Below are 27,343 nucleotides of genomic sequence, written 5' to 3' on the forward strand. Positions count from 1 at the left end.
CCAAGAAAAAATTTCATTTTCTTTCAATTTACTACGCATAAATTCTTCGTTGAACAAAACAATGTATCACAACAAATCTCAGATTTTGGATCATTAACTTTTTTAGTGTTATTCTAATTTCGAAAACCGTAACGAATTTGCGTTTCAGTTGTAAAGATTATCGGCTGGGGAACACTAAAGTAGAGTTTACTGAACTTCAAAGAATCTACACAGTCACGACCAACAAGGGGTGGTGAACACTTCAGTCTGCACGACACGTAGAGCTCTCATTGAATCGAGAGCCTTTCGGGCCTGTGTCAAATTTGGGCCAAAAAACCAACAAGCCATTTATCACTACGATCTCGGCTTCGCGCTTGTGCCCCACTCCCCTCCCCACCTTGTCCAGTCCGTCAAGCCATCTGCCTCCAAAACTGTCAAAACCTCCAAGTGATTTACTATTGGTATAAATCCAAATCTCATCTCGAGTTCTGCGGGGAGAGTCCATTGTCCGTGGCGAGCCCCCCTCCTCCCCCCCCCCCTACGCTCGGAAGTAAAGTTGTCGGTTTATTATAAGCGGCACCAGTTCGTGTGCGCTCGTGCGAGGCAGAGTGCGTCCTCCTCGCGCACAACCAATTAACGAAATATAATTGGCATGTACTGATACTCAATTAAATTTACGGCGCTTTTGTGGCACAAGGTTTGATTGCCCATTGTGTGCTGCAAAGTTTCTGTTGTCACTCTACCATTATGATAGACAGAGACTTGTGCCGCTATTGTGTGACTTTACGTGACTCCTGTGTGCAAATATTGGTTTGTGTACATTAAGTAACTATGTGGCCCTCTAGTTTCCTGGTCTCACTATTTCTCACGTCTTCAGCTATAGGTAAGCGAAGCATACTTCTTACAGGGAATAACTTAATAATAATTATTTCAACAAACAGGGGATGACACTTAGTTCTAAATAATGTAACCTTAATTTTAAAACCCATTATAAAGTAATACTGAAAAAGTATAGCGTATTAAGTGACGGAAAGTAACTAATAATTAGTAATGAGTAATACACGTAATACTCGTATAATAGTAATAACTACTGATAACAGTAATAATGTTTATGTAAAATATACAATATTTTAATCTTTATTATGTTTGACAAGAAATATTAACTATAAATTATGTTTTTTTACCAAATAAAATTACTTCGTAGAGTATACTAATTTGAGTGGCAATATTTAATTGAATTTAAGTTATGATAAAAACTTTTAAATCTTAGTTTCTAGATGGCGCTCATAAAACGTTTTGAAAAGGAATAGTTTTATGCATATAAATTATTATGCATTATAGTGTAAAAAAGTGTTTTAGAATTCTCAGGTAATTTACATGTGAAATTCTCTTATCATGGGTATATTCCAAATGACATGTCTAATTTTTATTTGTACTATGGTTGTATGAAAGTATGAAGAAGTTTGGTTATTTAAAGACAGCACGCTGTTACACAGTTTGGGATAAGTGACGTTTTTGAAAATTGTATTGCTTGGCCTATTTCCCATATGTTAAACACTCAACCGTGATTTTTTACGTTCAAATCAGCCAAAATGTTGTGTTTTTATTTGTAAAAAGGTTTTAAATTATAGAATAAAAAATAAATCTATTTACTTCGATTCCTACTAATATCTTCAAACTATCCCTATGTATTCCGTCGTGTCGCAAAATACATTGCGTAAATTAAACTACATCTCATTACTCGATCGAGTATATTTAGAACGATTACTCAATTAATGACAGCAGTTTTCTACTTTGATCTATTATTGTATAGAAGGTCATGTGAGAACCTCACTGGAAAAGTTCCTTGGAATAATGAAGCGTTACAATACAATATATGAATAAAATGGAAAACTACAGACCACTATCAGCTTCAACAATACAAGGCGAATTTGCTAATATCGGAGAGAAAACAGTCATAATGTATGAAAAAAAGAATCTTTTAAATGCAAAGATTAGAGTCGCTTTCTATTTTACCATTTATATGTTGCGATAATAATTACACTTTAAAACTAACTATAAAATACAAAAATGTACTTTACTATATTAGTTGTATTAAGTGGAAATTAATTTTAGATGTTTTCATGGTTTTAAGTGATGAGTGTAGAGATTGTGTCATTAAATGTATTTGATAAACCTGCTCGGTGTTGCCCAGGAAGACAGCTAGGGTTGTCGGTAGATCTACGCCAGACAACTAGGGAAAGAGGGTAATGTTCCTAATGATATTTTTATTATGCACTCCAGGAATATGGCTAAACCACACTGTACAAGTAATTTGCCTTACATTACGTTTCGCCTTTGGTAGTCTTGAAGATCCAAGTGTTAAAATTATAATAAAATGTTTTCAGCAGGTACGATTTAATTTTTAGACGATCCTGCAGTGTGTTCTATTGCGAAACTTCGTTTTTCAGACGTGCAAAATATAATTTAACTAAACATTCCTTCCTATTTTGTGACGAGACTTGTTTACGGATTTAGTCAAAATAAAGGGATCCAAGGTTTAGTAAAATTTTATTTGTTATATAATTACTTAGTGTTGAATATTAATTGTCCAGTGTCGTTTTGGAAGTTCTCATTAAACATTTTTCTTAATAGAATTAGGGATAAATTTGAAAGAATTCCTCCGTTATATTTAACCTGGAATAGGCTACTGTAGCTATATGAACATAGAGATATATTTAGTGTACGCAGAGATTGTTCATTTCTTACTTTATTCGTTTAATATCGTAGTAATAACTAATAAATTATACTTAAGTTTTTGCATATACAATAATATCCGTAATGTCCAAACATGTCCAAAAAAATTATTTCACTCTTCTATTTCATATATAGGTTTCGAGTCCCGGCGGAGCAAGTACTTTTTGTGATTCAATGTTTATTGAAATTAAATAGGGCTATTGCCATTTATACAAATTTAATGTAAATAAAAGTCACTTGACAGGTGTTTGGTCTTCCGAACATATGTTAGTTTGGTTATTGAAATGCATATGTGACAGATACGTCCAAATATAAAATAATTGAATCGTAAAAAGTGAGGGCTCTGTGGTGTAATGGTAGCACATTCACCCGGCAAGTGCGAGATCCGGGTTCGAGTCCCGGCGGAGCAAGTACTTTTTGTGATTCAATGTTTATTGAAATAAGGCTATTGCCATTTATACAAATTTAATGTTAATTTTATACATATATATACAAATTTGTGTATAATATATATATAATATATTCTATAACTCGCCTTCGGCTCGCTGGGGGCTACGCCCCAGGCCACCCATTTGGGTATTGGCCAAATTCGGGGATAAAGCGGTTAAATTTACGCTTGCATATTCCGGGGATAAGAGGGATTTGGTGATTGTTAAAATTTCGGACATGAGGTCATGCCAGGTAATTTCCCTGGGGGGGGATTAATGTTAAGACACCAGGGGTTATCTGGTTAACACATCAGGGGGTTTAATGTACTCAGGAGGTTATCAGCTCATACCAGGAAAATCACCCGGGGGGGGGGGTTAATATTACCGGGGGTTAATGACACTCTACACTCTTGGGCCTTTTTTTAGAGAGTATTGTGTCTGTGAACATAATAAAAATTCCTCTGTCCCTATCTACTATTGACGCTTAGCTAACGCTCAGCCAGTTTCTAATGTGGAGTTGTATTCACTCTTTAAAACGAAGCAAAGCCAAGTGCAAAACTGAATCTGGAATGAATTACACAAATATTAGTCCACATAATAATTTAAAAAACTCCAAAAATTGCCAATCTACGACGAATATTTAGCTGTTTATAGAGTTTTTCTGGCTTATTTAAAGGACATACCAACAAAATAGTTACATTACCTTTTTTTGTAGATCCATCAATTTTTAGTCATAAAAAGTTTTTTACATTTAAGCTAGAACTAACCGTTTGGTCGCTATCGACTCAAGAAACAAAGTTATTAAAAAAGAAATTACGAAATATTTACATTTATTTGCAAACCAATGGAGATAGAGGCAAATGTCACTGGACCTTTTTTTGTAGATCGCATTAATTAGTAATAAAATCAAATTTTTATTCTGTGCCTACAATTAGGAGTTTGGCCGCAATAAAACCCAGAAAACAAAATCTCACGTAAAACTTAGAAAATCATACTTTAAAACGCGTTATGCGGCCGAACCATTGAGGGTAGGGCAAAAAGTTACATGTCCTTTTTTGTAGATCACGCCATTTACTAAATCCCATTGAAAAATTTGTTTTGAATCTACGACCAACCGTTTAGCCGCTATCGAGCCCGAAAGGTAAATTTTTTAGGCGAAAATTTCAAAATATTTTAATGTAATCGCGTTTTGCGGCCAAACCAATTGAGATAGAGCAAAAGGTCACCAGACCTTTTTTGTAGTTCACTTCATTCCTGACCATGAATTTTTCGTCAGATCCAACGGTTCGCCCGCTATTCGGGCTTCAAAGGAAAGCCTGCAAGGGCAAAACAGGGGTCCGTTCGGGAATTTTTTTGAGGGGTTCAAAAGTAAAAAAGTCCAGTTTTCAGACTTTTCCCGGAGGTTTGAAGATACGTGCGACGTGCGTGCAAAAAATTTCACGTTTCCAGCACTTCTAGAAGTATGTTAGAATTAGTATTACCTATGTGTCAGGTGAGTGAGTGAGTCATACCAGGAACTTCCCAAAGGGGAGGGGGGGGGTTAAGAGATATGGTGATTGGTAAAATTCGGACATGAGGTCATGCAGGAAATTCCCTGGGGGTTTAATGTTACCAGGGGGGTTAAACATCAGGAGGTTTAATTTATTCAGGAGATTATCTGGGCATACCAAAAATTCCCTGTGGATGGTTTAAGGTTACCGGGGGTTAATGACAACGTGGGCCTCTTTTAGAGGGTGTTGTGTCTGTGAACATAGTTCAACTTCAATCTGTTCTTATGTACTTTAGACGCTTCGTTGACGCCTCAGCCAATTCGCGATGTGAGCTTAATAGACGTATTACTAGTCACTCGTTATCATAGTAATACAAACTAAATCAGGAACCGGTATGATTTGCACACATTTTTTATCTTTATCAGATTATTAAGTTGATCAGGGGGTTTCATTTACACAGGAGTAATTCCAGGCAGGGGGATTAGCATTATCGAGGGTTATCAGAATACGTGGTTTTTTCCTGGGGAAAAATTTATTGACCAGATAATACAAACTGGACAAATTCCCACAAAATTGTGGTTCGAATAAAGATCTTAAAATGACCTAAAATGGTCAAAATTGAGTTTTTTTAGGTTAAAACAAAGTTCTGAATTGAAAGCCATTTTTTGGCTTAACCGTTAGAGATACGACGACAAAAAGTGACTGGACCTTTCTTGTCGGAAATTTTTAATGTTGTCTTTCAGATTATGCCATCAGATTTGAGCTACGACCTATAATTTAGGCAGTACAGAGCATAGGACAAAAGACTGCACTAGGCTGTGTTTTTATGAATTTTTGCGGGGGTTTAATTTACTCAGGGGATTACCTGGTCATACAAATTACTAAATATTGACATTTATTAACCGAAACTGATGTAGGTTAGAGCAAAAGCTCACTGGGACCTTTTTTGTAGAAACGCCCTGATTTTGTATTAAAATTAAATTTTAAAAATGTACTATAGTTAAGGGTTTTGTCCACAGTAAAGCTCAGAAAACAAAATCTCACGTATAACTTAAAAAATCAATACTTTAAAACACGTTTATGCGGCCAAAACCGTTGAGGATAGGGCAAAATGTTACTGAACTTTTTTTGTATAGATGACGCAATTTCCTAAATCCCATTGAAAATTTTGTTTTGAGCTGACGACCAACCGTTTAGCCGCTATCGAGCCCGAAATGTTAATTTTTAGGCGAAAAATTTCCAAAAACAATTCACTTAATTGCGTTTTGCGGCCAAACCAATCGAGATAGAGTAAAAAGTCACTGGTCCTTTTTTGTAGAGCACTTCATTCCCCACTAACGATTTTTCATCAGATCCGAGCTACAACCTACGGTTTAGACGCGACAGAGCCTCAAAACAAAAATCTACAAGCGAAAATCGTCAAAAAATTTGACAAAAATTTTCGAATTTGAGAGCTTGTTTCGGGTGACGGGTAGAAATGCAGGGAAGTATAATGTGCCCATTTTGTAGATCATAAAATTTGCTAAAACCCGTTAAAAAATTAGATTTGAGCTACTGCCAACGGTTTAGTCGCTAGACGGCTCGAAAGCAAAAATACTACAACAGTTTTTAACCAGTTTCAACCGGTTTTTTTAATTTTTTTGAGGGGGTTTAAAATTAAAAATTCCCGGTTTTCAGACTTTTTCCTATTGGTTATACGGCAAAAGGTACCTGCGTGCCAAATTTCAAGTTTCTAGCACTTCTAGAACTATGGTTAGAATTTGTATCTATATATCAGTGAGTCAGTCAGTCAGTTTCACATGCAGCTGTATAGTATATTAGATATATATATACAACACATTTAGAACTGGGGTGGTTTTATGGGGTCTGAGGGTCACGTTCGGTGAAGTGACATGGATATTTCTAACAATTAATTGTAACTGGCCGATGTTTTATACCAAATCTACCCAAAAGTATGCTAGAACAGTATAAGGCTATGTAAGTCACAACTATATTATGCGCGCCCAGTTGTGCCAACTGTCCAGCCAGCATAGTCATACCTGTGCGTTGGCCCGGCCCCGTGCCGTGTGTTTACAACTATGGCGGTGTTATGGCTCCACCGTCCACCGTTCTGTTCGCCAGTAATAGACTCGCATTTATTTTCCTTTGCACGTTAATTTTAACAGCGCTCTGTCGGACCGCTAAACAGCCTACTTAAACATTTCCTACAGATGGAGATACGGTTGGTCAGAATCATGTAGGTGAGTGGCAAACCTAGCGAACGTACCCAGTAGTAACACAGAGAAAGAATCGAACATGACATCTATTTAGTCACATTTGGTACTCTAAGTTATGCAGGAAAATATGCTGAACAGTATGTTGGTGTACCGTATGTTGGAGGTGGACCCAGTACTGATTTTCTGGGGGAACCACCTTTGTTTTAGTTTCCCGTTACCTTTACTATAACAGGTGATTGCATTTCCATGCAAAAAAAACAAATTAAAATTTTTAGAAAGAATTTTACTCCTACCCTAAGTTTATGTCATTATTTTTTTACGTCATTTATTTTTATGGTTACAATACGAGAGAAAAACTTATTTTTCATAAAAACTTTCCTAAAACTCTTGGAGGAGCGCATGCCCCTCTTGCGGATACACCACTGCCTCAATCGTTGGTGAAGCGGTTGTGTCTGTATAAATCATACTCATAAAGTACTAGAAATCTTAAGACAAGGAATCGAGAAACATTACTAACAATGGGGTGTTAAAGATAAAGACCAATAATCCAGACCGCCTAACTTGCGTTGTACCTTTGATTGTATCAGTTGAACAAGAGATAAAGCATTCATGCAGAGGTGGTGTGATTTATCTATCGGATTATTTCAGTCAGTTCTGAGGTCCGACGCTAGGCTGCGTTTAGTAACTGTAATTGTTACCTCTCTCACTCCACAGATGGCAGTCCGAGCGCTCGCTTTCACAGTGCCTCAATTTCAAAGAATGGATGAGTTATCTATTGAGTAACTAACACAATCGAAAGTTGTACACGTCTACGCTGCGCTAATTTTTCTTTTTTTTAAAAAAAAACGTTAATAAACTAGCACAGTGATTACAGTGTAATCATCTAGAAAAACGTGTAACACATATTTATTTACCATATACTGTAATCCATTCACAATTTAATTGTTTTTATATTTTATTAAAAAGAATAAATCTGCGATCGTTGCTTGCAGGCTAATGTTAATTAAAAATGTAATCGAATATGAAACCATTAGTGCATGAATATAAACAATTCGTTGTAGATAACGATTAAAATTTAATTTTGACCAATCAACGCCATAAGTATTAATATATTAAATATTAGAAAACTTCTTTATTATAGTTTTCGAATAATATTTATTCGCTGTTCAATAATTCAAAAGTAATTTAATTGCTATTATTTACTATTATAATGGTTTTTATTGCTGCAATTATTTTATTACTATCGTCTAATGCTATAGGTTCATACGAATGGAGCTTATTTATCATTATATGTGGAAGCCATATAGTGTATGTGAAAGTTATTTAGCTCCTGTTCGCCTTCATCATGATGCAGAAGCATTTCAACATCAGAAGCATCTAGAGAAAACATTTAGTGTCATCTAGATGAAGAACTATTATCATTGTCTAAATCGCGCACCTAACTACAATGATCTAACTTGAAACGTACTAGAAGAGTTGTGTCTTATAACACTGTACGAGAAAAAACTAACGCTGGATAGAAAGTACTTTTGGAAGAAGCTTTACTGCCCGCAATAAATAATTTCATATTGACATCTCGTATGATCGAAATATGATGTTAACGTGATATTTATTTTAAGATGTCTAACCATACCTCTTAGTTATTAGAATTACGATGCCAATAGCATAACTAACGTGTAAGTATTCGGTTCACATCGAAACACAATTATACAGAAATAAATACTTGAAATATGTTAGTCGCGCTGCGCTGTGGAAAGTTATCTTCAGTCAGATGTTAAGTCGAAAGTTTTACAGTTTCAAGGGCTTTCCACAGCTAGTACTTCAAGAACTTGGGTTCACAATATTTCAATGCGGTACTCTCTGTAATAAGAGCTCAAATACAAATAATTAACTGCGTAATAACACAATTTTGAAGGTTGTATATGACTATTTTCCTTTAACTAGTTAAATATCATAGGCCGTAATCAAATCAATCCCCTTGCATTATTTTTTTTTTTTTTTTTTTTTGTTCATTTTATCATCAAGATGTCCTGCGGAGAGATAAACAAACAGAAATCACATATAAGAGAAATGTTTACAGAATAAAATAGAAATTGTGTCAGATTACTGAGTGATAAGGCTCAATTACACTCAGCCATATTCCATGGTTGGACATGCACCACTATAGAACTCATTCTTGTTTATTTAAAAAATTCGAGGTTCCAAACTAAATTTAAAGTATAAAGATTAAATCTTTCTCGAGATATCTTGCCACATTGTATATTCACAATTTTGTTAAGTTAGGTTTCATGACAATGTCCAAATAGTAAAAGGGAACTAGGAAGCGTACTAAGTCTTGTCATCGACTTTAAACATGGACTTCCCATTGACTTTCCTTTATACTCTATGAATAAAAATGCAACATGTTAAAATCTCATGTGATTTTATGTGTTTTGTTTTTATTTATCAAATATATTTATTCTTCTATTTTTTTCGTTGACATCATAGTTACCCATAAGATAAATGTAAAAATATTCGCTAACGCTCAGTCAGATCACATGCAGTGATACAGACCATGATCCGAAGTCAGTGTTGCCTATCTAAGAAGATTCATGCAAAATTTCGAGTCTTATAGGTTCGTTTTCAGGATATCGTGTGGAAAGGCAGAGTTAAAATTTTCAGCGCCTCGTTATGCTCAGCCAATTAAAAAAAGCAAAACTGACTGTAATCGACATTGTCAATGAAATTGCTACGATTTAGTTTTGTGCCTCTTTACGAAATTCGATTCGGCAACAAAGCGAGAGACAAGTGCAGAGATCAAAGTGAAAGGAGTTCTTAGTGTCGCTAAACAAACAACACGTGCGGCTGTTGGGCCGACACAGAGACACATTACGGATATAATGCGTGGGAGTGAGACAGAGAGAGGGGCTTTCACGACCACTCTACAGAAAAAATCTGTGATGCGATATATCCACCTCTGGCCTGTTATTCTCTCCTCCGAGCCCAAACATGTGAAATATTTCCTCAAGATGTTTTCAAATAGACATTTGTAAGACCACAGAAAAGCATCGTCCGTGTAACCATCACAAACATTCTCCCATTATGCCTATTTGTGAACTAAAAAAAACTGTGTGAGGTATAAAATTCATCATTTTCTAAAACGTATTTCTTTTGAATTAAAAATGTATTAATTACAGTTTTCACTACAATTTACTGTATGTATTTAAATTACGTATTTAAATATATAAATGTAAAGTTCCAACATCTTTAATGATTAAATCTGGCAGTACAATTTAAAAACGTAAACAGCTACTTGCTAAAAATTGTTACATTTTACGAGTGTCCCATAATTAAAAATACACATGGCATACTACATTCTACATACATAACGTGTATAGTTTAGTATATATCATTTATAATACAATATATACAAGAATATCATATAATGTTGATGTTATCTTCAAACAGGTTTTGTGCAGTAGAGTATTTATGTTTTACTTCGCTTCGATACATACTAATTAAATTATAAAATATACTGATAAAATAACTGAACAATATAATGAAATATAAATAATATCCTAGTGAAGAATTTATAAAAGTCTATTCTAATATTATTTACTGTAAAGTTATATTTAGTATAAAATATAGAATTGCAAAACATAAATATTACTACAGCACAAAATCAAAGATTCAGTAATCTTCTGTATAATTTTAATAGTGTGTATTAACAAGTTTATACTTATTACGTTTCTTCATAAGACTTTACTAACGCAATCATTACGGTAATGGTTATACGCACATTGAGTCATATATCAGCACGCGACCCGAAGTAACCTCTATGGATTAACAATTGCAAAACACCGATGAGTAAATACTCTCTTTGTAGGTAAACCGCTTCCTTTGTCAGCCTAAATGGCAGTGTATTAAACTCGCTCAACCGACAATCCTATTTCCGACCAAAGGTAGCAATGAGAACAAAGTTATTTCGTTGACATTCTTTACGGCAATCTATTGTTTAAAATTGGAAATATATAGTTTTCATTAATAATCAGTTGCATAGGACGATAAAAGAAATACATGCGCATAGCCGCAAATATATAGTGCCTAAGGTCAATATTTCAATACATTAATATTAGTTTTACCTTGACTCATGAAGTTATTATATGTAAAGTCAGTCTAGCTTTCAGTATAAAATATAAAAATACAGAAAATATATTTTAAAAATCTTATACAGCATCTGTTGCATGTCTCTTGAAGAACGACATACTAAAAAGTGAGACGGTTGGCAACAGCAACCTGAGTTGTAATGACAACGAAAGTGCTACAGTTTAAGAACAACGGCAGTACTACAGTTTAAAAACAACGGCAGTACAATAGTTTTAATAGCAACGACAGTAATACAGTTTAATAGCAACGGCAGTACTACAGTTTAATATAGCTACGGTAGTACTACAGTTTTAATAGAAACTACAGTACTACAGTTTAATATCAACGGCAGTACTACAGTTTAAGAACAATAGCAGTACGACAGTTTAAGAATAACGACAGTACTACAGTTTAATAGCAACGACAATACTACAGTTTAATAGCAACGACAATACTACAGTTTAATAGCAACGGCAGTTCTACAGTTTTTAAAAGGAACGGCAGTATTGCAGTTTAATGACTACAGTTTAATAGCAACGGTAGTACTACAGTTTAAGAACAATAGCAGTACTACAGTTTACGAATAACGACAGTGCTACAGTTTAATAGTAATGACAGACTGTACTACAGTTTAATAACAACGGCGGTACTACAGTTTAATAAAAACGGCATTACTACAGCAACGGCAGCATCGCAGTTTTAATGTCAACCGCAGTACCACAGTTTTAATAGTAAAATTAAGTTAATAATCTTCTGGTGATTAGATGTAAATAGTCGCTACTGACCTTAGACTATTTTGCTATAGACGACTTGGTGAATTATTAATACCGGATACCGGTATTAATACGATATTAATACAATTAATACCGGATACTCAAATAACACCTTACCTGTCTAAAAACGACTGAAGATCCTGTCTCGTCACTCTCAATAAGATCTGTTAAATATCGATTAAGTTGATAACACTGCCTCGCCAGTGTCAAGAAGATGTAATAAATATAGTTTAAGCTGATAAGCCTCTTCCCCGTATCAAGAAGATCTGATAAATCCCGGTTAAGCTGATAACCCTGCCTCGCCAGTCTCGAGAAGATCTAATAAATACCATTTAAGCTGATAACCCAGAATCGCCAGTCTCAAGAAGATCTAATAATTACCATTTAAGCTGATAACCCTGCCTCGCCAGTCTCAAGAAGATCTCATAAATACCATTTAAGCTGATAACCCTTCCTCGCCAGTCTCGAGAAGATCTAATAAATACCATTTAAGCTGATAACCCTGCCTCGCCAGTCTCAAGAAGATCTAATAAATACCACTTAAGCTGATAACCCTGCCTCGCCAGTTTCAGGAATATCTAATAAATAACATTTATGCTGATAACCCTGAATCGCCAGTCTCGAGAAGATCTAATAAATACCACTTAAGCTGATAACCCTGGCTCACCAGTCTCAAGAAGATCTGATTAATCCCGGTTACGCTGATAACCATGCCTCGCAAGTCTCGAGAAGATCTAATAAATACCATTTAAGCTGATAACCCCCAGTCTCGCCCACTTACCAGCTGATACCCTGAGTCTCGAGAAGATCTAATAAATACCATTTAAGCTGATAACCCTGCCTCGCCAGTCTCGAGAAGATCTAATAAATACCATTTAAGCTGATAACCCTGCCTCGCCAGTCTCGAGAAGATCTAATAAATACCATTTAAGCTGATAACCCTGCCTCGCCAGTCTCGAGAAGATCTAATAAATACCATTTAAGCTGATAACCCTGCCTCGCCAGTCTCGAGAAGATCTAATAAATACCATTTAAGCTGATAACCCTGCCTCGCCAGTCTCGAGAAGATCTCATTAATCCCGGTTAAACTGATAACCCTGCCTCGCCAATCTCAAAATGATCTGAGAAGTACCGGTTAAGTTGATAATATTAAATGGACATTTTCATCACATTGATACACTACCGATATATGCACCCTAACTGTATCATGAATACTTAAATTGTTATACCATCACTCAGCAGGAAAGTTACTTTGATGACCTAGCTGCTAGTTAGTTATATGTTAATATTTTAACGCCAATGTTACTCAGAAAAATTCTATCTCAATCCAACAAGCAATTATTACATTAGACAGGAATAAAGGAAAAATCATTTTCAACTTTTATATGAGTCGTGACTAATTCTTTACTGACTAACCTCCGTTTCAGACCTCTAATTAATATATATTCTGGCGAAAAACCAATTCGTGAATAAACAATCTGCGGTATAAATTACAAATTACACGAAGTTAACCTCTGCAAACATTTTACCACCACCCATTGAAACTACACACCTCAGTAAACATTGAACTGTTTATTGGAAATGGCGTGACGTTGATTAGAGCGGTGACATGTAACTGTTTGTGGACGTTGTTAAAATAAATCAGTCAACCTTAAATTTGCCATTCACTTGTGTCCCGATTACCTTTCATCCACATTTACGATTATTTCTATCAAATATTATATTTTGTAAACATACACCTGAGCAGTTCTATCAGTTTATAGGCAAAGAGCTTAAATTATTATTATAAAAAAGGACGTTTCACAACTAAGTATAGTTGCAGTTTTTAAACGATTTTGAATTTAAGATTAAGCATTGTATATTTTTTTACTATGGACTCAACTTTCCTTATCGTTTTAAGGAATAAATACTAACTATTGTCTGTTATGACTCTTGATAGAAGGGTCCTAGACACATTAAACTGAGTAAATAAGTTCCTTGTAGTCCAAGAAAGAACCTTATTGTTTTTAAGGTCAAAGACACTCTTTTAAGTACGTCTGTGGTGTATCTTTTCTGTTACTCTACGTCGGGTCCTTCAATAATTTATCGTATTCGGTTTATTTAACACTGCCTAATATTCTTACAGTATTTAAGCCAGATTATATTAGGCCTTTACTGTAGCATATTATTTGAAAAAATATAAAGATTTTAAATATTTGTCTGTTAATTTGGTTTGTTTAACCGGTGTACTTAGATCATATTTTGTCCGTACTTTATGAAATATAGGGTTCAATAATTAAAAGTTTACAACGAGTCTAGCTGAATACTAAGAAAATTTGGAGACTTATTTTGGTTAATAAAATGACCCACGCTTAAAAATTATTTTATCAAATAATATATTTTGTAGATATCCGAGCAGTTCTATCAATTTGTGTGCAAAGAACTTAAATTATAATTATGAAAAGGACATTTTGCAACTAAGTATCGTTACATTTTTAAACGATTTTGAATTTAAGATTAAGCATTGTATATTTTTATTTACTATGGACTAACTTTCCTTATCGTTTTAAGGAATAAATACTAACTATTGTCCTATGTCCACCTGTCTGTGATGTAAATTTTGGTAGAAAGGTCCTAGACACTTTAAACTGGGTCCATAAGTTCCTTATGGTTCAAGGAAGAACCTTAAGGTCTAAAGGTCAAAGGACAGTCTTGTACGTACGTCTTTCTTTACGCTGCGTCGGGTCCTTCGATAATCCATTGTACTCGGTTTATTTAACACTGCCTTATATTCGTACAGTATTTAAGCCAGATTACATTATGCGTTTACTATAGTATAAAACAACGCGTATCATAAATTTAAAAGTTTTAAATATTCGTCGTATTTGGCTTGTTTAACCGGTGTAATTAGGTCACATTATGTTCGTATTTTTTCATATGAAGTTTAAGAATTAAAAATTTACATCGAATCTAGCTGAATACTGAGAAAGTTTGGAGTCTTCTTTGGCTAATAAAATGACTTGTAGTTTTCACAACCTATTGTAACATAACAACAATTGCAGACAAAGACCGACAGCAGTACAATGTAACAGTTTGCATTGTTCTGCTGTTCGGTTTTGTGCCGTTTCGTGGAACTTCTGTTAACAAAGATAAATCACAATTACACGAGCAGAGATCCACACCAAGCCAAACAGCTGAGCTGTACAAGTACTCCATTAGGATTTGTTGCTCCCTGTACAAACAGCTGTTACAGGAAACCTGGAATTTAGATTAGTGAGTTTCCCGTTGTTCACCGCTAGGATTTCACAGTGAATATTCATTTATCACAAAATGAAGTATTATACGGTCATCCGAAGATAAACTTTGTATAAAATACTAAATGCACTGAATATTCCAATCATTGTATAACGAATCATTAAGTTATTATCAAAAATGTAACTCACAAACAAAAGATTTTACTTTCATAATACTAACTATATACAACTGTAAGAACGAATTGACTTATGAACCAGACGTTTTACATGGGGCTTTTTTATTATCTGGACAACATCGAGGTTAATAATGGTTTTGTTATGGAATTTGGCTGAGCGTAAGCGAAGCCTAACTTTACGCAGGATATATAGAAAACGAATTGAGCTAAGTATTTTAACTGTTCTATATTGTACTATATTTTCTTCTGTATGTATGTATAGGTGTCTTTACACAGAACATCTCTAGGGTTAATGGAGCTATGAACTTGAAACTCTGCATGTAACTTCATGTCCACAGCTAAGCCTGTTATGTGACATATAGTCAAGTGTATTCCCACCTCGGTTAATGCAAGCGTTAAAATGTCCTTAGTTTCGCTTATTTAAATTTAGAATTTTTATTTTATTTTCATTTCTACTTAAATGTTTTGCAATATTACCAAAATAGAAATCTTCTCAATGATAACTAACACCCTAATAGCATTTTGACCAAAAACTTTAGGTTTATTCCTGAAAACGTAACCGTACACATTATTCGTTTTTAATATATCTTATAGTTCATTGATTGCAAGAATGGCTTATATTGTATTGTGTAAATCAATGAAAAATAAACCTTACAGTTCACTAATAAAGGTTTTAATAATTCATAAATTGAATTTAAATCTAGAGGTTAATTGAAGGATTTTATTACTAAAGAAATAGTAAGTATATTTGATCTATATTTTTATCTATTTGCATCAAATTTTGTATCAAAATGCAATATTCTTGCTTATTCCTACTTAATTATTGTTTCCTAGGCGATTAAAGAAATGCTCAAAATTATTAAAAGTTGTACTCTGCTAAAATCATTTCAACCAAACTGCGTTTTAAAACTATAACTCTCAACAAAACAAGTGTATTTCCATTACATACATTTAACATTTTCTATTTTAACTGTACTGAAACTCATGCAGGATTCATCCTTTTCCCCGAAAGGATAGCTAAAAATAACAACCTTTGTTATAACATCCTTAGAACTGTTCATAGCCTGACCGAACGTTTCCTAGAATAATTCGTCGCTGAAGATTGACCTGTATCCTGTTGAATTGCCCTGTATGCTACAACTAACCGTAATAGTTAATTATTTAAATTGTTAAAAATACAAACACGACAAAAAGTAACCTTTCTAGTGATCTGTCTATTATTTTCTACACGACCATCCGTTTTCACAAACGCGAGGAAACGGGCGCTAGGATTGTTTTCACCCAATCTAAATAGAGAACCCTATTGTCCGGAGAAGATTTCGGTGACCCCTCCCCCTCCTCCCACCTTTGACTGTCAAGCCGCGAGTTTATTAAAAGAAACACAAGTCAGTCAGTGAGCGTACGTCTCCACACATAGTCGTATTGGCGGTACAAGTCCGTTACGTGTTCATAAGATGAGTTTTGTTATAATCACTTGTTCGTTTAGATCATTTTTTTGATGGATATCACGGTATTCAAGGTGTAGTCCAATGATTAATCTCTCATATCATAAATCCAGTTAGCAAGAATATACTAGTGTTCACATGAAAACAATATGTACACTCCTTTATTCACATGCAAGGCAGTGTCTGGAGTGTGAACTATGTGGTTCTCTAGTGCACTGGGACTATTTGTCTTCACAATTTCAACCGCAGGTAACATTCTCAATATATAGTTAATTCTATCACCGAAGAAAAATTAGGTACCAAGATTGTTCCTTGTGGAACGCCTAAGTCCGGAAAGGTGGAACATGAGAGATTATCTAATACAAATTTTGAGTGGTGTTTTAGAACTTCAAAATTGTCTTTGGGATAGGGAAATAAAGACTTTAAAAGCACAATTTTATTTTGAATTACTTACAATTTAGCACAACGGTCCGTTTAAAATGATCATAGATGATTACCATTTTTTAAAAGACCTTTTTTGCATAATTATGTTTTTTTGTAAATATTGTATTAATTTTGCTTGGCTTAAGAACTGCTTAAGCCAAGGTCCCTAAATTCTCCCTTTTGTGCCATGTGTTACAAATGAAGTAATTTGTAGTTGTCATTGTCATGGATGATTACATTAAATGGCTAAATCCGACTTCACTAAGGAAGTTTTGAAGCTAAGTTGTTTAGGGGATCATCCGTTTCTCTATGAAAATTTTCAAATTCTTCAAAATCTAAAACAAATATTGGGCAATACATCAGGTTAAATTATGGAATATACATAATTAAAAAAAATATAGGAAAATACTATTTTGGTCCTAAATTGAAACAAGAAAGCACCTAGTATGTAAGTAAAATTTAATTTTAATATACATCGAACAGCTGATCCTGTTCAACAGCTCCTAAAAGCTGAAGGCCCCATTAAATGATTTTGGGAGCCTGTGCTTTTGGAAACTGTCTGTGATGTGACACGAATCAGTTTATTTTGTGAAATGTTTTAGTATTTTCCAACAGTCAAGAAGTGAAAACTTTGCGTTCTAGAATTCTGGACACCACAGCAGTAGGAAATGTAAGGTGTTTCCAATAATACACAATAGAAGATGAGTTCCCAACTTTTGTAATCATTCTCAGAGCTCCAACTGAACCTTGCTTAGGTTCCAAACTTTTGATTGCTTCCGTACAAATGTTGTTTTCTCTTTTTCAATAGAAAATTGTTTAGCTAAGCTTTCCTGGAAACTTAAGTTATTTAAGTGAAATGAGATTAATTTGTTATTACGACACAATGTTCCAATGCGATCACTGTTATTCTATTACAAAGTAGCTGCAAGTAAAACAACAATTCTTATTTGTTTCAAAACTTTAATTTCAAGACATTCGTGGCATTTTGTAATTAATATTACTGTAATAAAATTGTAGGATTTTGTGTATTTGAGTACGTGTGAGATTGTTTACGTTAGATCTCTACGTTAACAACATTCTACTACATGCGTACAGTAAGAAACGTAATTAATATAGACACAATTCTCTAAACACGGTGTAAAATTCGTTGTAATAAACAAACCAAATCTTTTGATCATCTCCGTTCTCAGTGCGTCTAGATTGGAGTAACCAATTACAATCTTGAAATATTTTAGTCTCAGGATTGGCAATCGAGAGCAATCTTCAGTCAAGAGATGTTACACTGAAACTTTCAATTTAAAGACTCTTGATTGGCTCTTAAAAGCGAAAATATCTCAAGATTTTAATTGCCTTAGTAATATATTTTTGTGTGGTATTAATCAGAAAGCATTATCATAGCACTGGTGATGTAAGCCTAAGAATAAAGAAAACTGGATCAATCAAAGTGTGTGTGTCACGCTATAAAAGTAAAATTATTTTTAAATCTCAACAGTTTATTTATAGGAAGTATGTATATTATTATAAGTAAATGGCCCAATGTAATAAAACAGTTACACAATAAAAAGCATTTAATTTCGAAAAATATATACCTAGAAACAATTATAAATAAGTAAATTAAGGACGGATATTTTACAGAGGAAACATGTACTATTGATACAATAATTGATCCAAGTACTACGATACAATAGAGAGCGGTTGATATAGAAGCTGACGTCTCTTTGATTGTGTCACCGACCACTTCGATAGATCTCCGTGACGGAGTATTAATAGTTGGCGAAGACATTGATCTAGTTGTTCTAACGACATGAATATCTTCACAACACTAGAAATATCTACGTTATATCGTTGCTATGAGTTTATTCAATGTGAATGTTAAGAGTAGCTCCATTTCGATTTCCTCTTAGTGCAGCGTGTGGAATCTGATGCTTTCGCAGACTTGACTCCTGGAATCTGGAGTCAGGTTTGTCTGAAGATATCCAAAAAAGTCAGCACCCAAGAAAACTCGAAATGAACTCTTTACGTTGTTTTGAAATCAGATACACTTAGACCACAAATATAGTGTAACAGGTGAAGAGGTATTTTCATTGTCTCAACAGGTACACAATTGGCATTGTATTACGATGTTTCAGGCACGATCTCTAAGCACGGTGGAGCAACCGAATTTATACAGATATTGTAGCTATGGTAGGAAAGAGTTGATTCATTACGAATGTTGAGTTTAGCTCCAGTTCACCCTCTTTTATATTTTTTTAGTTTAGTGTCTCTGATGTAGAGTTAGTTTTTATATTCTTCGTCTCCTACTTTTTTTTTCTTCTATGGAAAATATCCGTCTTTAAATTTTCCTATTCAAAACTGTTTCCTGGTATATAGGTATATATTTTTCAAAAACAATTTTTTTCTGACTGTTTATTAAATTATGTCCTTTACCTGTAATTATATATCTAGTTCTTATACTAAAGGCATGTAAGACCTTTGAGTGTGATGAAAATTGATTAATACTGTTTAACTATCATCTCCTTTAAGTACATTTTCCCCAGTTGATATGGTCCTCATTAATACTGTGAGTACAGTACAACTTCTTCATTGTTTTGTAAAATAAATAGCAGATATTATGCACTTTTAAACCACGGCCGCTCATTGTTAAAGCGGTATTTTAATCCTTCAGTAATAATTACTGATGAAGCTGCACAGATAACCGATACATTTCTCGTGACGCTCTGTGATACTGATCACTAAATAGCAGGTTCTGATCACAAGCACTACCAACTATCAGCAAGATCAAAACAAAATCAAAGCGGGCATTAACGCTACAAAACTTCTGTTAAATAGATCCTACCATCAATTACAGATTTGGATATAGACCATGTAGAAACATATAATCGTTACCTGAGGATCCTGCAAAGAGGCAGTATTATGTATTATTTGGTATTTTCATTAGTAGTCTAATGGTAGTATATTTATTATCCAATAACTTATTTTTGTCATATTCAAACAGTAATTACATTTGTGGAATTTTATTAATTACCTTTTGACATTTATTTCTTGCTTAGCTAATTGTGAATGTTTTGTTAGAGCCTCAACTATTAAGTACAGTTTATTTGTTAATTAATTGTATATTTATTGCCCTGTCATTTATTATTGTTACTGTTACTACTATTTATTATATACCCTCAAACTTCTTCTTTTTCATTTTTCTTGTTTTGATTTGTAATGGTTTTTCCGTTGGAGTAAAATAAATAAACAAAATACTCTTACTGTTTTCTTTTTGAGCTATTAATACATTATTATAAAAAGACCTTTTTTAAATTATTATGGTATGCTTACAATTAATTAAATCATATTATTATGAACATCAGAGTGTTTGACTACCACCAAGGTTTTTTTGTTGTCATCGTGTCACAAATTCTTAACAAAATTCAAGTCTTGAATCTTTCGGCCTCAATGTGGTGAGCTATTTTCAAAAAATGTCAAATCGAAACTAGAAATACCAATAATACATATCCGCAGGTGAGCGAATGGATGCAGCTTTTACGCGATTGGTTGAAACTTAACCAATCACCGATCAAATTGAAGAATCATCGATCATTATGACTTCTTTTTCACAGACTGCCAGTTTTTTAATAATCTGATGCGTTTTTTTCTTTATTGGCGTTATATTTTTCTTAATTATTGGTTTCTCTCTTCTTCGATAATAGTTCCACACTATTTTGCAAGTACTTTTGTTTTGTCGAATTCCATTTCAAGTTTGGTTTGTAACTATGTCCTGCAGATTGGTATGTCTAATGTGTTCATGAATCAACTGTATGAAATCTCGTGGACACAAAGCCGTACACAGTGTAATAGTTCTAATTGACTGGACTGAAAACAACTTTCCAATACTGTGCCGGCTAGAATATAGTTTTGATACGATCTATCATCAATTGCCTCCCTGTGTTATTCTATTTTATGTGCCTTTTGTATGATAGACAATACTTATAATAGCATTATCACACAACATTTTATACTTTTTACTTTGCGTGAAATTATTTCCGACATCTAAGGACATTTACATTGACTAAGTTCGTGAACTTATTTTGCCCACTCATTGGATAGTGCATAATCTTTATAACACTAATTATTTACAGAACTATTATACATACATTGGCAGTTATCACTAGAGTTCTCATAAATGTTTCCATATTTCAGAAAGAAAAGTAGTTTACCAAGTTCAATTCCAAAATATTTTTACGCTACAGCACAAATAACACTGTTACTTAATAGTTTGTCATTGTGATATGAGTGTTTGCTGCCGCGTTTGAATGAAAGCTTGGACTGATATCTGTTATTACCAATCTGCCATTATCAATATACAGGGTGTCCCAAACCACCTGTCCACTAACTATGCTTGGTCCACTAACTATGCTTGTATAAAGAGAACGGTATGAGCTATAACTTCGAAATAAATTAAAAACCCAATAGATTAGCTATCGGCTATCTGATAAAATTATTTTCAACTGCTTCTATTTACAGAGTATTGAAACAATAGTTCAAGTGATCACTAAAGGTTGCTTTAATTCAAACATTTAAATTTTTTACGTTTTTATCTTCATTAGTTTCAAAATGGCGGCCAAATATATAAAAAAATAAACAATGTTTTCTAATTTTCCCTCACCGAAATTAGGTTTGCTGTTACTATTCAGTTAATAATTTTATCACTCTATATAAAACGCCTTCTACACGATACACTACAAGGAAAAATTACCACTTAGGGTACAACTCCGAATTTTGAAATATCGAGATTTCGAGCAACTATATAATATCAAATATAAAAGTAGGGCTTTAACTTAAAGTATTAGCAAACTGAGCAAGTTTGAGATTCAATGTTTTGATATATCTCTAACCCTTACAAAATGGCACCACAAAACGGGTTGTTTTCTGTATTCTTCTAAAAAGTGCCCATTACATTGAAAGGCATTCCAATTAGGATATTACTACCAAATAATGTTAAAAAGTTATTTCTTGCAGAGTTATTTTAAATCAACTGGTAATTCGTTTTACTCCGAGGAAATAGAAACTTTTTCAGTTCTGTATTTTTAAAGAAATACCTAAACCCGTCTTACAAGGTAGAAGAACGCCTCACCACGTCCCGCAAAAGGTACGCTGAAATTTCATGCTCGTGTCATTCTCGAGATGTTCTGCAGACATACAGGCGGACAGATAATCATATACAAAAGAAGTTGATACAAAAATGACGCATCATACACATTTGAAGTCTACATTTGTCTGTCTACAGTTTGTTAAAAAATGTATTTACTCCGCTATTTTCTCGTTGCCGCGATGAGCGAACCCATAAGGGCGTAAATATATTCTATGACGCTCAACCAAATCCCATAGTGTGAAATGCACTACCATCGAACTTTTCGAAGCTTTTCTCATATAGAAATGGAGCTTCATGCACGATTTCAAGGTTATAGGTCAGTTCCTTTTCTCGATATTGTGCGTACAAATAAGTAAGCAGGCAGAAATGTAATTTGACAACCCCAGCTTCGCTAAAGCTCAGCCAATAATTGTTCAAAAGATTTTTTCACTCAACACGATTATCGAACAGTGCTCTGACTCGACACATCCGCGCGTGACGCATGTGTGTCGGACATATTCCAAACACGTGTTGCACCCCATCTACAGATACAGGCCATGCAGTCTGCAGGCCATGTAGCTTTTCTTTTCTCGCTGACAGATACATACGCACAATAATAAGTGGAAGTGCGGACACCAGAGTGTATTTATAGAGCTGATATAGGGGCTCCGGCGGGGGTCGAAAATTGGCTCCGTCACAAAAAGCGAAAGTGCTAATAGGATATTCGTTCATTATAATATTTCTATATTCTACTAAGTGATTGAGTATGAAGTAAAATAAGTTATAATCATTTTAAATGTGTATAATTGAGGCGTCTAGAGTACAACTTCTAATTGATTAAATTTAATAATTCCTTTTTATATAATTTCTAATATTTTAAAGCGAGGTACGTGACAAAAAGAATTTTTTTAATAATCTAAAACGTTTTAATATTGTATTGAACAACACCAATGCAAGTATTGATATCGCATTTAAGCATTGTTTTTTATAAACGAGTTATATATGAAAAAAGAGTTTTTATAAAAAACGTGTTTACGAGATTAAAAAAAAATTATAACATCATATTTATAGCATTAATAAATTGCTTTTTTGTGTATTTTCTTGTACTCATTTCCCACACTAATGTGATGTTCTCATATTTTATTGTATATTGTACAGAAATTATGAAGAACATAAGACACGTTTCTCAACTTTAACTGCTTAATATTTATAGTTATATATATACAATTAGGAATGAAATTTAGTAAAAAAATTAATCCGTCCAAAAAAAAAATATATATATATATGCTCTACAAAATGAGGCATATATATATATATATATTAAAAAAGTACTTGCTCCGCAGGGACGCGAACCCGGATCTCTTACTTGCCGGGTGAATGTGCTACCATTACACCAGAGAGCCCTTACTTTTTAAGATTCAATTATTTTGAATTTGGCCGTTTCTTTCATATATGTGTTTAAATAACGAAACTATCATATGATCGGAAGACCAAATACCTGTAAAATGACTTTTAATTACATCATTAAATGTGTATAAGTGGCAATAGCCTAATTTAATTTCAGGAAACATTGAATCACAAAAAGTATTTGCTCCGCCGGGACACGAACCGGATGTATATATATATATATATATATATATATATATATATATATTATAATATTATAGATAATATAGAAATATACTATAGATATATATATATCCATGGATAAATTTTCTCACCAAATTACTGTATAATACAATAAAATATTTAAACATGACATTAATGTGGGAATGATTAGAAGAAAATATACACAAAAATAATTTATTAATATATATGTTGTAAAGTTATATATTATACATGAAGTTACAATAGATATAACAATAAACGTTGACAAAGATATTGTGTTTCGTAATCCCACTACAGCTACAGTACCTACAATAAATAGCATCATGAAGAAGCAATTTACTTTTTCTAAGTTATCTGACTGACAACACAAGGACCAGCGTGTGACCCAGGACTATGCCTCATGTAAGATACAACACGTGTCAGAGCCTGCGTTAGTGTAGACCACCCGCACAGCTCTTCAAACAGTCTAAAATACTCGTCCAGCTTTATTTCTTGACGAAGAGTAATTATCCTGGCCACAGACCACATTCTCGCAGTTTTGGTTTTCTCTGTAAGCTACACGATACGACCCGCGTTCTTTCACTTTCCCTTTCAATGGAGTAAGGCTATTCACAGTGAAATGTTCGCTCAAGGTGGTCGTTTTCACTTTACGTGGAAAAACGCATTAGAAAAATCTTTTTTTTTAATTCATTTGCATAATTAATATTAGATTTAAACACATTAGGGAAATAAGACTTTTTCTAAAGCAGAAGAAAATGGCAAAAACCGTTTAAATGAGGTTTACAAACAATAAGACAAGGTATTCCACACCATGTGCCACGTTAAGATTCAATGCAAAATTTCAACTATGCAGCTCATTTCATTATTAACAGATAGAATGACAGACAATAATACGGAAAAGAATTCCCCAGCAAATAAAAGTGAAATTGGGTCAGCCTACTGAGTGATACGCTTCAACGACGCTCAGCCAAATTCCATGGTTGGACATCCACCATCATAGACCTCATTCTTGTCTATGTAGATATTTAAAGTCTATACATTAAATCTTTCTCGTGGTATCTTGTCACGTGATAAATTTCACGTTTTTGTTAATTAAATTGGGTTTCATATCAGAGTTTAATATACTGAAAGCCTACATACCAGATCACCAGGTAATATGATGTTGAAATGTGTTAAGATAATTGTAATTGTGAAAAATACTATCAGGGCAAAATTATGGGTGTTTGAGGTAAAAGCAACGCAAATCAATTTCTGGGGCTAAACACACTTTGTATGAATTCACCATCCTTCCGCTGGCTGTGAAGGTCTATTAAATCCTATTATGGTAAATATTTTTAGAAAACAACATGCTTGTTCTAATTTTATAGCAAACTTTTTTTGAAAGTCCACTTTATTCTATTTTCCATTGTTTTGCAAATTATTGCAAACTAACACGCAGTAACAATTTAACGTATTGAATTTCCAGAGTTATGTGTTCAGTGCGTGACTGACTGGTACACCCCGGGAAGATCCACTAAACTGGTTTCCGGAGTTCATAATATTCCTAGATTAAACGCATCTAGGGCATATTACCAAGCAAGCAATGAACAAATTCAAGTTAACACGTATTTAATTTCTAGAGTCTAATAATATATGTGCTAATCAAGACGTGTGTAATAAGAATAAAAGAGGTTTTGCCTGAACAATAAAATGTATGATTGTACATTGCGACTTCTATAACCATAATGCCTAACATGCAGATCTCCATAAGGTTTGAATGGTAGTATAACACGTAAACTTATGTTTAATATTTGTCATTTCAGTTTTTGAAACTTCAATTGCATGAAATGTGAAGATGTATTAAAATCATTACACAGAGTATACTCTTGTCAGAAGTGTTTATTATTATTATTATTTATTAGAATTATTTTTTTCCCATCTACGTATTTAACTTCTTCCTAAATGCGCAATCAAAACTCCTACAACTTTTTGAGTTGGTTTTAATGATAGATTTTAAAATTACCCCCCTCTCGAAAGCAATAATTAATGGTGGCAATACTAAAACTTTAAATTAGATGAGGTATTTTATAATATTTCAAATTAAAAGTTTTGATTAGACAAAACCAAGAATACCAAGAAACCCGTCGTCGGGTTTATCCTACATCGGTAAAGTTTGCAAAAAAGGAAAATTAAAAGATCTATTGTGTTGGACTAAGTCAATTTAGAGATCTCCAAGTTTTACATTCTTCATTTATTATTAAGCTCTACAAAATGAGGTGACAAACGATAGAGATACTGTTAAACCGTACTTGTTCTTTCTCAAAAATGGAAATTCTTAGGGGAATGTAAAAGGTCAAGAGTATTTCCATGGTGAACACCTTATTTTAAAGATCCTTACGGAAGAAGATTAATGATGAAACTAGAGTAGAGTTTCATTAAATTGAACTAAATTTACTTCATGTAACATAACGTTAAATTTGATGAAAGAGTGTAACCTTTAATGACCTTTAACATTTGTGTTTTGTTCAAACAGTTCTCACTTTGAACAGAGAGGTCAGAATGTGTTTCATTGCTTTTTTCCTTATTGAGAAATTTAATTAAATGTATGACTCAAAGAGTGATCCTATTAAAAAGCGTTGATTTGACGCCATTTAAGGTTAGTAGGAATTAACTTTAGAATCCACCAACAAACATCATCAGATGTCGTATAACACATTTACAAAAGATATTATAAAACTTTAAAGCATTCAACAGTAATATGGTTGTGAGGTAGTAAGACAAACATAAAAATATATATATATATTAATATTATTTTTAAAGTCACTAACTTGAATATTAAAATAAACAATAAACATAGTATTACTAAACAATATCGAATAATTACCAAATATAGAACTTTTTTATAACAAGTAATCACATGATATGTTTATTTTCCATCTTTTTAAGGACAATAAAAATAAACGAACTGCCAATTGTATTTTAATTATGGACCAAAAAACATTGTTTTGGGAACCTTTGATTTAATACATCGTAAGGCATTCAGGGTATCCCAAAATATTTAAGAAATAGGTTTAAAGTATAAAAATAAACATATGTCCAAAATGCTTTAGTATCGGTCTATATGTGTTTTGTAGAAAGAAAATTGTTTCCATTTTAAAAACTGTTCAACTTAAAGAGCTGCTATTTAGTACATATATAAAGAGTATTCTAAAGTAAAGTAAATGTCTTATTTTACCAGTTACGAAGTTAGGGCTAAGAAGCCCTCTCTAACACAACCTGGGGATCAAAGGCATGGTGACTTCCGAACCACCACCAATGGCGGGCTGCTTGCAAGGATAGGATCGCTCAGCGGTCATCCATCCAAGTAGCAGCCACGCTCGACGTTGCTTAATCTTGTTATCTTGCTATAACCTTTGTACCCGCTACACTGCGCCATTGGCAAAGTCTAATATGAAACTAACATTATTCTCTCATTTAAATTTCCACAATATATTGAAGTTACTATATTATAATGCCAGTTTAAATCAATTTCAAACGATGGAAACCATGTTATGCTACCCATTATCCGACCATATGATGACTTAAAAATATGATTTAGCTGAAGAAAGTTTTTCCA

At 33.5% G+C, this 27,343-nt stretch overlaps 1 protein-coding gene across 2 annotated transcripts in view; it reads left to right on the forward strand.

The window, feature by feature from the left end:
- Positions 1 to 563: 563 nt before the first annotated feature.
- The window catches only part of LOC124361957 (zwei Ig domain protein zig-8-like), an 85,119-nt gene continuing 58,339 nt past the window's right edge, over positions 564 to 27,343 (forward strand). The window contains exon 1 of one of the 2 annotated variants that reach the window (XM_046816048.1): positions 564 to 862. In XM_046816048.1, the coding sequence (XP_046672004.1) occupies positions 811 to 862 (52 nt within the window). In that variant the 5' untranslated portion in view covers positions 564 to 810. Of the gene's footprint in view, positions 863 to 16,531; positions 16,851 to 27,343 lie in introns of those variants that run through there. The other variant, XM_046816047.1, reaches the window with a different exon arrangement.

The sequence above is a fragment of the Homalodisca vitripennis genome, chromosome 5, assembly GCF_021130785.1.
Source record: "Homalodisca vitripennis isolate AUS2020 chromosome 5, UT_GWSS_2.1, whole genome shotgun sequence".
Lineage (NCBI taxonomy): Eukaryota > Metazoa > Arthropoda > Insecta > Hemiptera > Cicadellidae > Homalodisca > Homalodisca vitripennis.